The following is a 13,321-nucleotide window of genomic DNA, read 5'->3' as shown; positions in this document are numbered from 1 at the left end:
GGCACCCCAAGCAGGACAGGGGCTCCCCAGCTTCACACCAGCCTGAGTGAGCACATTCTCACACAGCCCTTCTGCTCAGCGTGTCTCCGCGGGGCCACGACAGGGTCAGAGGGCCATTCGGGCTGCAGGAAGTCTGCAGTGGCTGTGTGTCCTGCCCACCAGGACACACCAGGCAGGGAAGCCCGTCTGTCCGTTGTCTGGGCCAGTGCAGACGGCCCACAGGTCACACGTGCAGCTCAGTGGCTATAAAACGAGCCGTTTAATAAGATTCCCGCCACACGCTGTGGCTGGGCAGCTGGGGGAGCCAGGCACGTGCTGGGGGTGCTCTGCAGAGAGCTGGGGGAGCCGCGTGGGGCAGGCAGCGGGCACTGAAGGCTCTGCCTAGTGGCAGCAAGGAGCTACGGGGGGCTGGGGGGTGGGGGGCACCGGTCAGCAGCCACGCCAGCTCTCGCCCCAGACGCCGAGCGCGGCTCACAGCGACCCGGCCCTCTTGGCCTTCTTCTCGGCCCTCACAGCCTCGTCGTGGGCCTTGCGCTTCTCCGCCAGCTTGTTGGCCTGCAGGGGAGAGAGCGTTACGTGGGGCGGGATGCAGGATGGCGCTCCCCCTTCCACCCGAGGGCACCCCAGAGCAGCAGAGTTCCCAGGAAAGACACCGCAGCTCAGAGGGGAGAGAGAGAGGGGCGGGGGGCAGGCTGGAACCCCAGGGGAGGAACCACTACCCGGGGGCGAGAACCAGGACACCCCACCAGGACCACACGGCAAGACTCCCGGGGCGGTGAAGCCGCCCGTCCCACCGCAGCCACGAGGCAGCAGCACACGCGTCAGCGCGCTAAGGACAGAGAGGCCCCGGCCCGCGGGGGTCGGCCACGCCAGAGCACGTCCCGCAGAGCCAGGGCACAGGGCACACGGGATGGGGAGCCCCAGGCCGGGCAGTACTCCTGACAGAGCCGCCCAGGCCCGACACGGAACCCGTCACCCGTCACGCTGCGGCACAGGACAGGTTCTCCGACAAGCAGGGAGCCCAGCTTTGGGGTGAGGCGAGAGAAACGGGGCTCCGCGCTGAACACACCTCCCGCGTCCTGCGCCTCTTCCCGAACATGATCTTGTTGTACAGGTACTTCTCGCGCTTCCGCATGGTCATGATGGCCAGCCGCCGCGCCTCGCTCTCCTCCTCCCGCGCCAGCCGCTGCTTGTCCTCCAGCGTCACGGTGCCCGCCAGCACCCTGGGCTTCTGGGGACACGGGGCGGGTGCTGTGGGTGCGGGTCCCCGCTCCAGCCAATCCCCAGGCCCCCGTCCCCCAACCCCGTACCTTCCCCTCCAGCCTCTGCTCCTCCAGGGCCCTCAGCCGGGCCTCCTCCTGCTGCTCCTCCTCCTCCTCTTCCTCCTCCTCCTCTTCGCCAGCCTCTGCCTCTTCCTCCTCGTCCTCCGGCTCTCCCACTTCGCTGTCTTCCTCTTCCTCCTCCTCATCTCCTGCAGACAGTCGAGATCTCGTGAGTGGCCTCGCAGGCCCAGGCAGAGCCGTCCTAGTCAGCCTCCCTAGCATCTTCCAGCCCCCGTGGAGACCCCTGCCCGGAGACCGGACATCAGGCGCACAAATAAACGCTTCCTCCTGGGGCCCCACTCCAGGTGGCCTGCGGGTCTGTCACCGGCCACCCCGTGAAGGGGCACAGCCAGCGGAGCCCCCTCCCCGGCCCCTTGCGCACCAGGCTGCTCTCCCCGCTGCAGGGCCAGGAGCTTCAGCTTCTCGGGGGGCACGTAATCGCCTTCCTTCTCCGTCACGAAGGGGGAGAGATGCGGGGGCAGCTGCACCCCGGGGAAGTAATCGGCCACCGGGAGGAGCAGCCGGGCGTTTACGGAGTCAAACACCCACTGCGGCTGCACGTAGGACCTGGCGGAGGGAGCGGACTGAGGGCCGGGGTCACGGGACCTAGGCCGCCCCCACGCCCCCGCGCCAGGTCTACCTGCCGAGGATGGGGGTCTGCTGGCCGGGCCGGTCCACGACCTGGTGGGTGATGCCGGGGTGGGTGGCATCGTACGCGGCCCCGATGCACACGGACTTGTCCCACGACACCTCTCCCCCGAAACTCCTGCGGGGACCCCGTGTGAGCCGGGGCTCCGAGACCCACCAACCCCGCCCGGACGGAGTGCAGGGACGCCCGCCTTGTTCTGAGGGCCCCACCTGATGACGAAGGCCAGGGCCTCCCGGGGCACCTCCCTGTTGAGGAAGAACCTCAGACCCTCAAACAGCTTCTTGTGCTGCTCCTGGGCCGCCAGCTCCTGCTGCCGCTCCTCCTGGGCCGCCGGCTCCTGTCGCAGGGGAGGGGTTGGAGGAGACCCCCCCTGGCTTCCCTCTCCCCCACCCCCGAACCCCGGCCCCCGGCCCTCACCGAGTCGGCAGGGAACTCATCCAGCTGCGCCTCCTCCTCCTCCGCCGGCACCACCACGCGGGCCAGGCTGGCGCTGAGGGCCGCCAGCTTCTACAGGAGGGAAGAGGGGACCCGTCAGGGCGGCCACAGCCTAAGACGGCCCCCCGCACAGGGAGGAGGGCGGAGGCTTCGCGAGCCCTCACCTCCATGGAGCTCTCAGACTCCAAGGCGTAGGCGTCCTCCCTGGTCTTGGAAGCGGCGTGAGCCAAGTCCTCCTCGAGCTGGAAGACCCGGGGCAGTGGGGTCAGGGGAGCCCCGGAGGCAGGAGGGTGCGGCTGAGCGCACAGGGCGGGTGTGGAGGGGGCGGGGCGTCTACCTTCGGGGGGTAGCGCAGGTTGAGTGACTGGTAGAGGCGGAAGTTCACGAAGCCCAGGAGGGTGGTGTAGAACTCAGTGAAGGTGGCCATGACCCTGTAGTCCACATCTGTGGGGTGCTGGGGGAGAGGGGACGCTGGGCTCAACACGACAGGGGCTCCAGCACCACCTGCCTCTGGGGCTCCGCCCCTCAGGAGAGGTGCCAGGTGTGTCCCTGCCCAGAGCACTCTGCCACAGTGAAGGGGCCCACAGGAACTTCCGGCCCCCACGGACGGCCAGCTGTCAGAGGCCGTGTCCACAGGAGTCACACAGAGGCCAACGTCAGCACCATGGGAGCGGGCGAGGAGGGGACGCCACTTCTGTGCTTGGTCACCCCACCCCCTAGCAGCCCTGGCAGGGCCCTGCCCCAGGCCCCAAGCTCCCCGCACACACACTCACGTCATGGGAGAAGGCGTAGGGGGTGACCCACACGATGGGCTGGCCCAGCACCTCGGCCTGGTAGTAGATGCCCTTGATGGACAGGAAGACCTGGGGGAGGGGCAGGGCAGGGGCGGGTGGGCTCAGGGCTCACCTTGCGCAGGGCAGGGGCGGGAGGGGCTCACCTTGCACAGGGCAGGGGCGGGAGGGGCTCACCTTGCGCAGGGCCCGGGCCGCGATGACGTAGTGCAGGAACTCCACGGCCAGCCGCCGGCACAGCTGGATGGTCTGCACGTGGCACTTGCCGGTGCGCGGGAAGGTGGAGAAAAGGAAGCACATGGACAGTGCGTCGTCCAAGTCCCGCAGCGCGTCCACGAACGTGGGGTACCTGCGGGAGGGGCACCCGGGGCTCAGGGCCGCGCTGCCGGGCCCGCCGAGCCCACGCACACAGACACGGGGACGGAAAGCGGGACTGGGAGGGCAGGGGCCACCAGGTTTACGGACGGCACGAACTGTGCAGCTGGCCTCCCCGCCACCCTCCCTGGCAGGGGGAGTCAGTACTCTGGGACTAGAGGCCGCACAGGCTCCCCAGCGCCCCGCAGACCCCGCCCCCGAGCACACGGTCCCCCCTCGCCGCCCGCGCTCACCGCTCCTTGACGACGTGGTCCAGCTTGTAGTGGGGCTTGTTGTCCTTGAGCCGCTCCACGGTGCCCCACTCGCTCTTCCCGTAGGCCTTGCGCAGCTTGCGCACAAACACCTGCGGGGACCCGACGGAGCTCCTGCGGCCAGGGCCCTCCCCGCCTCACCCGCCACGAGGGAGGACGGCGGGAAGCAAATGGGAGGCTGCCTGACCACAGCTCATCAGAGCCCGCGGAAGTGGGAGTGCAGGGGGGCGGCGGGAACAGAGGCTTTCGGGGCCCCAGAGCCCAGCCCAGAGCCTTAGGCTTGCCTGCCATGCCTGCCCCGCCGCCTCAGGGCCGCCCACAGCGGCCAGTCTGCGCAGCCCCCGCTCGGGACAAGCGGCGTGGGCTCTGGGCGCGAGGGCCCCGCACCTGCCCGAGGGAACCCACCTGGGCGCCCTAACCGGCAGGCGGAGCCTGGTCTCTGGTTAGGAGCTGCGGCCGCCCGAGGCCCCCACGCCCGGTCTCACCTTGTACTCCCGGAACTTGCTGACGATGGGCTCGTGCAGCAGAAACCGGATGTCTTTGACGAGGTAGAAGGTGCGGGCCGCCGTGGAGCCCTTGTTCACCTTCTTCTTGTGCTTGGGCTCGTGGGGGTAGATGCCCTTGAGGATGCACAGCCGCCTGGGGAGAGACGCCAATGGCAGGGGGAGCCCCAGAGCCCCCCCCACCTGAAGCCCCCTCACCTGAAGCCCCTCTCACCCAAAGATCCCCTCACCTAAAGTCCCCTTCACCTGAAGCCCCCCTCACCTGAAGCCCCCTCACGTGAAGTCCCCTCACCTGAAGTCCCCTCACCTGAAGTCCCCTCACCTGAAGCCCCCCTCACCTGAAGTCGGCCAGGCTCAGCTGCAGCTTCTTGCGGGCCTTGTTCCTTGTGATGTAGTTGGTGGCAGAGCCACGCTCATACTAGGGGGAAGACGCTCCGGTGAGCAGGGACTTGGCATGGAGGGCGTCTCCAGAACTCGGCCGGGCTCCGGGGAAGGGGTCCCCCCAGGGACCACCCAGGTCAGAAGGGCCAGGAAGCTGCCCTGGAGCCAGTACTGGGCCCAGTGGGGCTCGGTGCCACCTGCCCGCCAGTCCTGGCAGTGACTCCCAGCGGGATCTCGCCCAGTCCCCACAGCAGCCCTGGCAGTGACTCCCAGCGGGATCTCACCCAGTCCCCACAGCAGCCCTGGCAGTGACTCCCAGCGGGATCTGCCCAGTGCCCACAGCAGCCCTGGCACTGACTCCCAGCGGGATCTGCCCAGTGCCCACAGCAGCCCTGGCACTGACTCCCAGCGGGATCTCGCCCAGTCCCCACAGCAGCCCTGGCAGTGACTCCCAGCGGGATCTGCCCAGTCCCCACAGCAGCCCTGGCACTGACTCCCAGCGGGATCTGCCCAGTGCCCACAGCAGCCCTGGCACTGACTCCCAGCGGGATCTCGCCCAGTCCCCACAGCAGCCCTGGCAGTGACTCCCAGCGGGATCTGCCCAGTGCCCACAGCAGCCCTGGCACTGACTCCCAGCGGGATCTCGCCCAGTCCCCACAGCAGCCCTGGCAGTGACTCCCAGCGGGATCTCACCCAGTCCCCACAGCAGCCCTGGCAGTGACTCCCAGCGGGATCTGCCCAGTCCCCACAGCAGCCCTGGCACTGACTCCCAGCGGGATCTGCCCAGTGCCCACAGCAGCCCTGGCACTGACTCCCAGCGGGATCTGCCCAGTGCCCACAGCAGCCCTGGCACTGACTCCCAGCGGGATCTCGCCCAGTCCCCACAGCAGCCCCAGGGCTGGCGGTGCCACTGACACTCCCATTCCCACAGCCCAAGATCTGGTGCTGAACCTGAGCCTGAGGTCCTGAGTTCGACCCCTGGCATCACGTGTGTCGGAGACAGCAGGTCCTTGAAAGGCAAGGCCCCCGGGCCTGTGAGCAGAAGGCTGGCAAAGGCCTTCTGCGAGCCCTGACTTTAGGATGACTGGAGAAAGCTGAGGAAACGATAAAGACTTTGCGGACTCTCTGGGAGAACGCGAAGTGTCTAAGCACAGGAACTCTCGCCCCAACTGTAGCTTGCTCGTGTTTTGAGAAACTGTACTTTGCTTATGCACCCGGGTTATGTTTTGAGAAACCTCATGCAGAGCCCGCCTGATGAAGCTTCTTGCTGTGGGAAGATAAATCAGGGCGCTCAGTTGGTGAGCTGGGGCCCCGATCCCACTGCCTGTCCTCTTTCTTCTCAGTCCCAGCACCCTCTCCAGGTGCCACCAGACAGACGCTGGTACCAAGGCCCACCCACGGCTCTCGCTCTCAGCGCATCCACGCGCAGCCCCTGGGGGCAGGGAGTCACCTGGCCGCATGGCTGCTGTACGACCAGGGCTCCAAAGCCAGGCCCACGTCCGCAGGGGACTGTGGAGAGTGGGGACAAGCACGGTGACGCCGAGACGCCACACACCAGCTTTTCTCTTGCGCCGGCCTCTCGTCAGGGAGGCGTGCTCCGGGCCTCGCCCTCCCTCACCTGTCCGTCCACCCACAGGAGCGGCCCGTCAACGTGCTGTGACTAAGCCGGCGGCTCCTGACAGCAATGCAGAAGGCCAGGCCGGGCGTGGGGGGGCTGGCTGGTGCCCCCGCTGTGTGACGCCCCGGGCCTTCGCGATCGGCCGGACGAGCGGCTCCCGGTGGCTCCAGGCCGCCACCAGGCGTCTCGTTCTCCGGTGGGGAGGGGGCTCGGGCCTGTCCGTCACCGGGTGGGACTGGCGCCCGTGGGTGAAGACACGGAGGGAGGTGCGGCTGAATGCCGGCCCCCCACCCCAGGGGCAGCGGCCCAGCTGGCAGGGACGGCGAGGTCCGGCTTCTGAAAAGGCCGCGTCTGCTGGCGGTCCCGGTCCCTCTCCGTGCTCCGTCCAATGGCCGCCCGCGCCGGGCATCCGCGCTCACCCCCGCCCGGCCCCTGAAAGGCAGGGCTTCCCCCGGCTCACGGGGTGGCGCCATCCTGTCTGGGCAGAGCACCGTCCGGACCCTTCCGACTCCCGCACCCGCGGGCGACTGGGGAGGCGCTCCCGCCGCCCTGCCGCCCGGCCTCCCTGCCGGTTCCCATTTAAGCACTTGGGCTTGTGGCTCTGCAGAGCAGGGGCCGGCACACGGTCTGAGTCTGACCCCCGGCGCCGCGAGCTGGTGCCGCTCTGGTGCCTGCCCTCACACGTGCCGGGAAATGCGGGGACGGGGGTGGCGCACAGGGGGGCTTGCACCCCAGGCCCAGCGTCACCCAGGCCCAGCGTCACCCGGGTCCAGCGTCACCCGGGTCCCAGCGTCACCTGGGCCCAGCGTCACCCGGGTCCCAGCGTCACCCGGGTCCAGCGTCACCCGGATCCAGCGTAACCCGGGTCCCAGTGTCACCCAGGCCCAGCGTCACCCAGCGTCACCCGGGCCCAGCGTCACCCGGGTCCAGTGTCACCCAGGTCCCAGCATCACCCAGGCCCAGCGTCACCCGGGTCCAGTGTCACCCAGCATCACCCGGGTCCAGTGTCACCCGGGTCCCAGCGTCACCCAGGTCCAGTGTCACCCAGGTGCCAGCGTCACCCGGGTCCAGCGTCACCCAGGCCCAGCGTCACCTGGGTCCAGCGTCACCCAGGTCCAGTGTCACCCAGGTGCCAGCGTCACCCGGGTCCAGCGTAACCCGGGTCCCAGTGTCACCCAGGCCCAGCGTCACCCAGCGTCACCCGGGCCCAGCGTCACCCGGGTCCAGTGTCACCCAGGTCCCAGCATCACCCAGGCCCAGCGTCACCCGGGTCCAGTGTCACCCAGCATCACCCGGGTCCAGTGTCACCCGGGTCCCAGCGTCACCCAGGTGCCAGCGTCACCCAGGCCCAGCGTCACCCGGGTCCAGCGTCACCTGGGTCCAGCGTCACCCAGGTCCAGTGTCACCCAGGTGCCAGCGTCACCCGGGTCCAGCGTAACCCGGGTCCCAGTGTCACCCAGGCCCAGCGTCACCCAGCGTCACCCGGGTCCAGTGTCACCCAGGTCCCAGCATCACCCAGGCCCAGCGTCACCCGGGCCCAGCGTCACCCGGGTCCAGTGTCACCCAGCATCACCCAGGCCCAGCGTCACCCGGGTCCAGTGTCACCCGGGTCCCAGCGTCACCCAGGCCCAGCGTCACCCGGGTCCAGCGTCACCCAGGTCCAGTGTCACCCGGGTCCCAGCGTCACCCGGGTCCAGCGTCACCCGGGTCCAGCGTCACCCAGCGTCACCCGGGCCCACTTGGATGGCGGCGGCACTCCTGGCTGGGCGCAGTGCGCAAGGCCCCGGGTTCGAGGCCCCCGTCCCCACCTGCAGGGGGAGGCTTCACGAGCGGTGGAGCGCGGCTGCAGGCCTGTCTGTCAGTCTGTCTGTCCCCCCCCGCCCTCTGTCCAGAGTAAGCCAGCAGTTGCGGGCTGGGTAGCCGGCATGACGGTTGTGCCGAGACCTCCCGCCCGAGGCTCCCAGGACCCAGGATCAATGCCCCGGCCGGCCGTTACCCGGAGCTGGGGCGGGCTCCGGGGAAAGACAGACAGACAGACAGACAGACAGACGAGCTCAGGCTCCGGCGCGCAGTCCCGCCGAGCCCCTCACCTTCCTCTTCTCCAGGCCGCCCATGGTCGCTCGCCCCGCCGCCGCCCGCCCCGCGCTCCGGCCCGCAGCCCCGCAGCCCCGCGTGCGCCTCTGAGGACCCCGGGGACCTGGCGCCGCCGGGCTGCCCTTCGCGCTGCCTGAGCGCCTGCGGGAGAGCGGACGGCTCCTCCGCCAGAGCCACAGCTACGCCCCGCGCTCGGGGACCTCCAGTCCCGTTCCTGAAATTCCCGTGAGCCCGGCCGGCCCAGTTTATCCGTCTCGGCGGCCGCTGATCCTCAGGCATCTCTCTGGACACCCATGCGACATCCCGGTGCATGGCGGGATAGAGAGGGGCGGAAGACCGGCTCGCGCGGAGCCTTCTGGGATACAGAGGGGCTGCGTACGCCTGGCGGGCCGCGAGAGTTTCGTCGTCATGGTAACGGATGGGCAAGGACTTCCGGGCTCCGCTGCGGAAGGGCGCCGCCAGAGGGCGCCAGAGACACGGAGCGGTTCAGGGCAAAGGCAGCAGGAGCCCTGGCTGGGGGACGCGGCGGGGAAAGCGCTGGACTCCGGGGCGTGAGGTCTCGAGTTTGAGTCCTGGCATTGCATGTGCCGGAGTGATGCTTCCTCCACCCCTGCTCTCGCCAATAAATATTTTATTTTCAGTCTGGGGTAGATAGCATAATGGTTCTGCAAAGAGACTCTCAGGCCAGAGCCTCCTAAGTCCCAGGTTCAAACCCCTGCACCACCATAAATCAGAGCTGAACAGTGCCCTGGTTAAAATAAATAAATAAATGGGAAAAACTATATTTAAATATTTTATTTTAGTTTACTTTTTTTTTTTTTTTACTAGCGCACTGTTTATTTATTTTTTTATTATTGATTTTATTTTAATGAGAGAGAAAGAGACCAGGGCACTGCTTGCTCCAGCTTACGGTGGTGCTGGGAACTGAACCTGAGACCTCAGAAGCTCAGCCACTAAAGTCGTTTTGGCGTTTCCCTAGACCTCACGGATAAATCAAAGTAAATCTTGCCAAGGAAGAGAAAAATGAAAAAAAAAAAAAAAGGGGGGGGGAGGGAGAAGACTAGAAGGATTGTGATTGTGCTGGGGCCAGATAGTCTAAAACTGCTGGTCCTGGGGTTTCAGAATCCAGGAAAGTTTCCTTTCAGTCAGATACCGCGACCTCCTCCAACAGGGCGTGAAGACTCATCTGGAGAGCTTGCGGGAATGGAGATTTCCTTCCTTCTCTCCTTCCTTCCTTCCTTTTTTTACTTCGTTAAATTAATTTTTATTTATTTTCCCTTTTGTTGCCCTTGTTGTAGTTATTATTGTTATTGTTGTTATTGATGTCATCGTTGTTGGATAGGACAGAGAGAAATGGAGAGAGGAGGGGAAGACAGAGAGGAGGAGAGAAAGACAGACACCTGCAGACCTGCTTCACCGCCTGTGAAGCGACTCCCCTGCAGGTGGGGAGCCGGGGGCTCGAACCGGGATCCTTATGCCGGTTCTTGCGCTTTGTGCCACGTGCGCTGAACCCGCTGCGCCCCCGCCCGACTCCCTTTCTTTCTTTTTTAAAACAAAAGTAGAGAGAGAGAAATTGGCTGGCCAGAGCACTGCTCATCTCTGGCTTATGGTGGTGCTGGGGGCTGAGCCTGGACAGAAACACCTGCAGGTGGCCCAGGACGTAGCACCTCGAGGAGCCTGGAGGTTCGCACGCATAAGGGCCCCGCATCTCACATACCAGAGTGACACGCTGGTCCTCCCTCTTCAATAAGTGAGCGAGCCTTGCCGCCCGCGAGGCGGTGCCGTGGATAAAGCATTCACTCCGAAGCCCGAGGTCCTGAGCTGGAGCCGTGTCCACTTGTTCTCCGTGGACTCTGTGGGCGGCGTTCTGGCCGGGTGAGCGGAAGCCCACAGGAACATCCCTGCAGGGCAAGCAGCTCCGCTGGGCTTTGCCGGACCCTCCAACACGGGAGTGTGTGGGCAGAAGGCAGCGTACAGGTGTGCAGAGGGCGGAGGGAAGGAACCATAAACCAGGTGTTTCTGTTAAGCCTGCTTGCTACCAAGCAGCCCAGAGCAACACTCAGTGCCAGGAATCAAACTGCAGATGCCACGCCTGCCAGTCCTGCGCCCCACCACTGAGCCACCCCGGGCCCCCGTGTTCTGACGGGCTCAGCACAGTGCTGGCTGCGTTGGAAGGACAGAGTGGACCCAGAGTCCTGCTTCTTTGGAAACCAGGCCATTAGGACAGTCAGGAATGCTGGCTTCAGAAATTCCTTGCCGGGAGCCTTCCTGGTTTGAGCCCCGGCTCCCCGCCTGCAGGGGAGTCGCTTCACAGGCGGTGAAGCAGATCTGCAGGTGTCTGTCTTCCCCTCCTCTCTCCATTTCTCTCTATCCTGTCTAACAATGACGGTAACAAGAATAACTATAACAATAAAACAAGGGCAGCAAAAAGGAGTAAATAAATGAATATTTTAAATGTATTTATTTAAGAGAGAGAGAGAAGAGAGAAAAAGACTCAAGAGTATCACTCTGGCACATGCGGTGCTGGGTTCAAACTCAGGACCTCCGTCCCAGGCTGCTAATTTGCACTTTCTCAGCTGTGACCCCTCAGAAATCCTGACGCTAAGAATGGAACCTTATTTTTTCCATTAAAGGTTGATCGGGAGGGAGGGTAGTAGCACACCGGGTTAAGAGCACCTAGTGCAAAGCTCAAGGCTCCAGGTTCAAGCTCCGGCTCCCCGACTGCAGGGAGGACTTTTCTGCAGGTGTCTGTCTTTGTCTCTCCCTCTCTATCTTTCTCATTTTCCCCATTTCTCTCTGTCCTATCCAATAAAAATGAGAACCGGTCGCTAGGAGCAGTGGATCCACAGTGCCAGCACCCAGCCCAGCGATAAGATTGCTTTCAGTTAGGGAGTCGGGCGGTGGCGCAGTGGGCTAAGCGCAGGTGGCGCAAAGCACAAGGACCGGCATAAGGATCCCGGTTCGAGCCCCCGGCTCCCCACCTGCAGGGGAGTCGCTTCACAGGCGGTGAAGCAGGTCTGCAGGTGTCTGTCTTTCTCTCCCCCTCTCTGTCTTCCCCTCCTCTCTCCATCTCTCTCTGTCCTATCCAGCAACGACAATATCAATAATAGCTACAACAATAAAAAAAGGGGGGCAACAAAAGGGAATATAAGTAAAAAATTATTACTTTGTGTTGTTTCACATGACAGGGTTGCCTGTGGTAGAAAGAACTGGAGGTGATCCGGGAGGTGGTGCAGTGGATAAAGCATTGGACTCTCAAGCATGAGGTCCTGAGTTCAGTTCCCGGCAGTACATGTACCAGAGTGATGTCTAGTTCTCTCTCTCCTCCTGTCTTTCTCATGAATGAATAAATAAAATCTTAAAAAACAAAAAAGGAAGGAAGGAAGGAAGGAAGGAAGGAAGGGAGGAAGGAAGAACCGGAGCACCACGCTGGGCCGGTTGGGACCGGGAGCCTCGTGGTGCTGTCCATTACCGTTGTCCCCTGTTTCCTGCATGTGGCCCCAGCAGGTCTGCCCTGCCCCGCTCAGCCCCGGTGATCTGCGTGGCTCTGAGACTCCGGCCCCAGCTGCACGGGCTGCCTCCTTCCCCAGGGAGGCCCAGAGTCCTCGTGGACTCGAGGTGACCCTCCCAAAGGAAGCGGCTTCCCACCAGAGGCCAGGCTGCGGCAAGCCCACTTACCAGGCTGCCCACCAAGAGGTGACAAGACCCCAACACACTGCCAGTCACCACAGACGCAGGCTGGGGGCCAGGACGACCCTGTCCCGGGGCCTGGAGTATCCACTGCACACAGATAGCCAGCGGTCTTCCTGGAGGCCTGAACCCAAGAGTCTGCAGCAGCTGGAACTCCAGACCCTCCCTCCCCAGAAGCCGGCCCCCTCTGCCCCCACCCACCGCCCTCCCTTGGACACAGTCTCGTGCTGAGTTCAGAGAAAACGTCTCGGCCTTGGTCAGTTTATCTCTGACAGGACTTGGCTGGAGTTTGATCAGTGAAGATTATCTGGAAAGAAACTGCCTTGGCGACCTGCCACGAAACCACGGCAGTAAAAATCACCGTGCTTGGTGATCCCAAAGGTGCGGGAGGCCACCGCCACTTAGAGGCGGAGCTGGGAAGGCTGCAGCCGGTGCCCTAGTGGCCTCTGTTCTTTTTTTTTAAATTTATTTCTTTATTGGGGAATTAATGTTTTACATTCAACAGTAAATACAATAGTTTGTACATGCATAACATTCCCCAGATTCCCATTTAACAATACAACCCCCACTATGTCATTTATCATCCTTCATGGACCTGTATTCTCCCCACCCACCCACCCCAGAGTCTTTTACTTGGGTGCAATACGCCAATTCCATTTCAGGTTCTACTTGTGTTTTCTTTTCTGATCTTGTTTTTCAACTTCTGCCTGAGAGTGAGATCATCCCATATTCATCCTTCTGTTTCTGACTTAGTTCACTCAACATGAATTGTTCAAGGTCCATCCAAGATCGGCTGAAAACGGTAAAGTCACCATTTTTAATGGCTGAGTAGTATTCCATTGTGTATATAGACCACAACTTGCTCAGCCACTCATCTGTTGTTGGACACCTGGGTGGCTTCCAGGTTTTGGCTATTACACATTGTGCTGCCAAGAACATATGTGCACACAGATCTTTTTGGATGGGTGTGTTGGGTTCCTTAGGATATATCCCCAGGAGGGGAATTGCAGGATCATAGGGTAGGTCCATTTCTAACCTTCTGAGAGTTCTCCAGACTGTTCTCCACAGAGGTTGGACCAACTGACATTCCCACCAGCAGTGCAGGAGGGTTCCTTTGACCCCACACCCTCTCCAGCATTTGCTGCTGTTACCTTTTCTGATGTGTGACATTCTCACAGGAGTGAAGTGGTATCTATCTCATTGTTGTCTTTA

General features: G+C 63.3%; 1 protein-coding gene across 1 annotated transcript; it reads right to left on the bottom strand.

Annotated features, from left to right (window-relative positions):
* Positions 1–240: 240 nt before the first annotated feature.
* On the bottom strand, positions 241–8,673 carry PES1 (pescadillo ribosomal biogenesis factor 1). Its single transcript, XM_060192813.1, has 15 exons — positions 8,416–8,673; positions 4,665–4,744; positions 4,309–4,462; positions 3,806–3,915; positions 3,375–3,546; positions 3,180–3,269; positions 2,744–2,860; positions 2,571–2,648; positions 2,389–2,478; positions 2,181–2,308; positions 1,963–2,088; positions 1,705–1,889; positions 1,311–1,471; positions 1,070–1,231; positions 241–555 (listed from the first exon to the last, which is right to left on the bottom strand). The coding sequence occupies exons 1-15, from the start codon at positions 8,437–8,439 to the stop codon at positions 472–474; spliced, it is 1,761 nt and encodes a 586-aa protein (XP_060048796.1). The 5' UTR covers positions 8,440–8,673; the 3' UTR covers positions 241–471.
* Positions 8,674–13,321: the final 4,648 nt, after the last annotated feature.

This window comes from Erinaceus europaeus, chromosome 6 (assembly GCF_950295315.1).
Source record: "Erinaceus europaeus chromosome 6, mEriEur2.1, whole genome shotgun sequence".
NCBI lineage: Eukaryota > Metazoa > Chordata > Mammalia > Eulipotyphla > Erinaceidae > Erinaceus > Erinaceus europaeus.
The sequence above is the reverse complement of the archived record's forward strand: the minus strand, read 5'-3'. Positions and strand labels throughout refer to the sequence as shown.

Excerpts from the sequence above, each read along its gene's own strand:
- PES1 (XM_060192813.1), bottom strand. The coding sequence starts at position 8,439 with ATGGGCGGCCTGGAGAAGAGGAAG. Across the intron at positions 2,089-2,180 it reads GCCCTGGCCTTCGTCATCAG|GAGTTTCGGGGGAGAGGTGT; the intron begins GTGGGGCCCTCA and ends GGGTCCCCGCAG. Across the intron at positions 1,232-1,310 it reads AGCAGAGGCTGGAGGGGAAG|AAGCCCAGGGTGCTGGCGGG; the intron begins GTACGGGGTTGG and ends CCGTGTCCCCAG.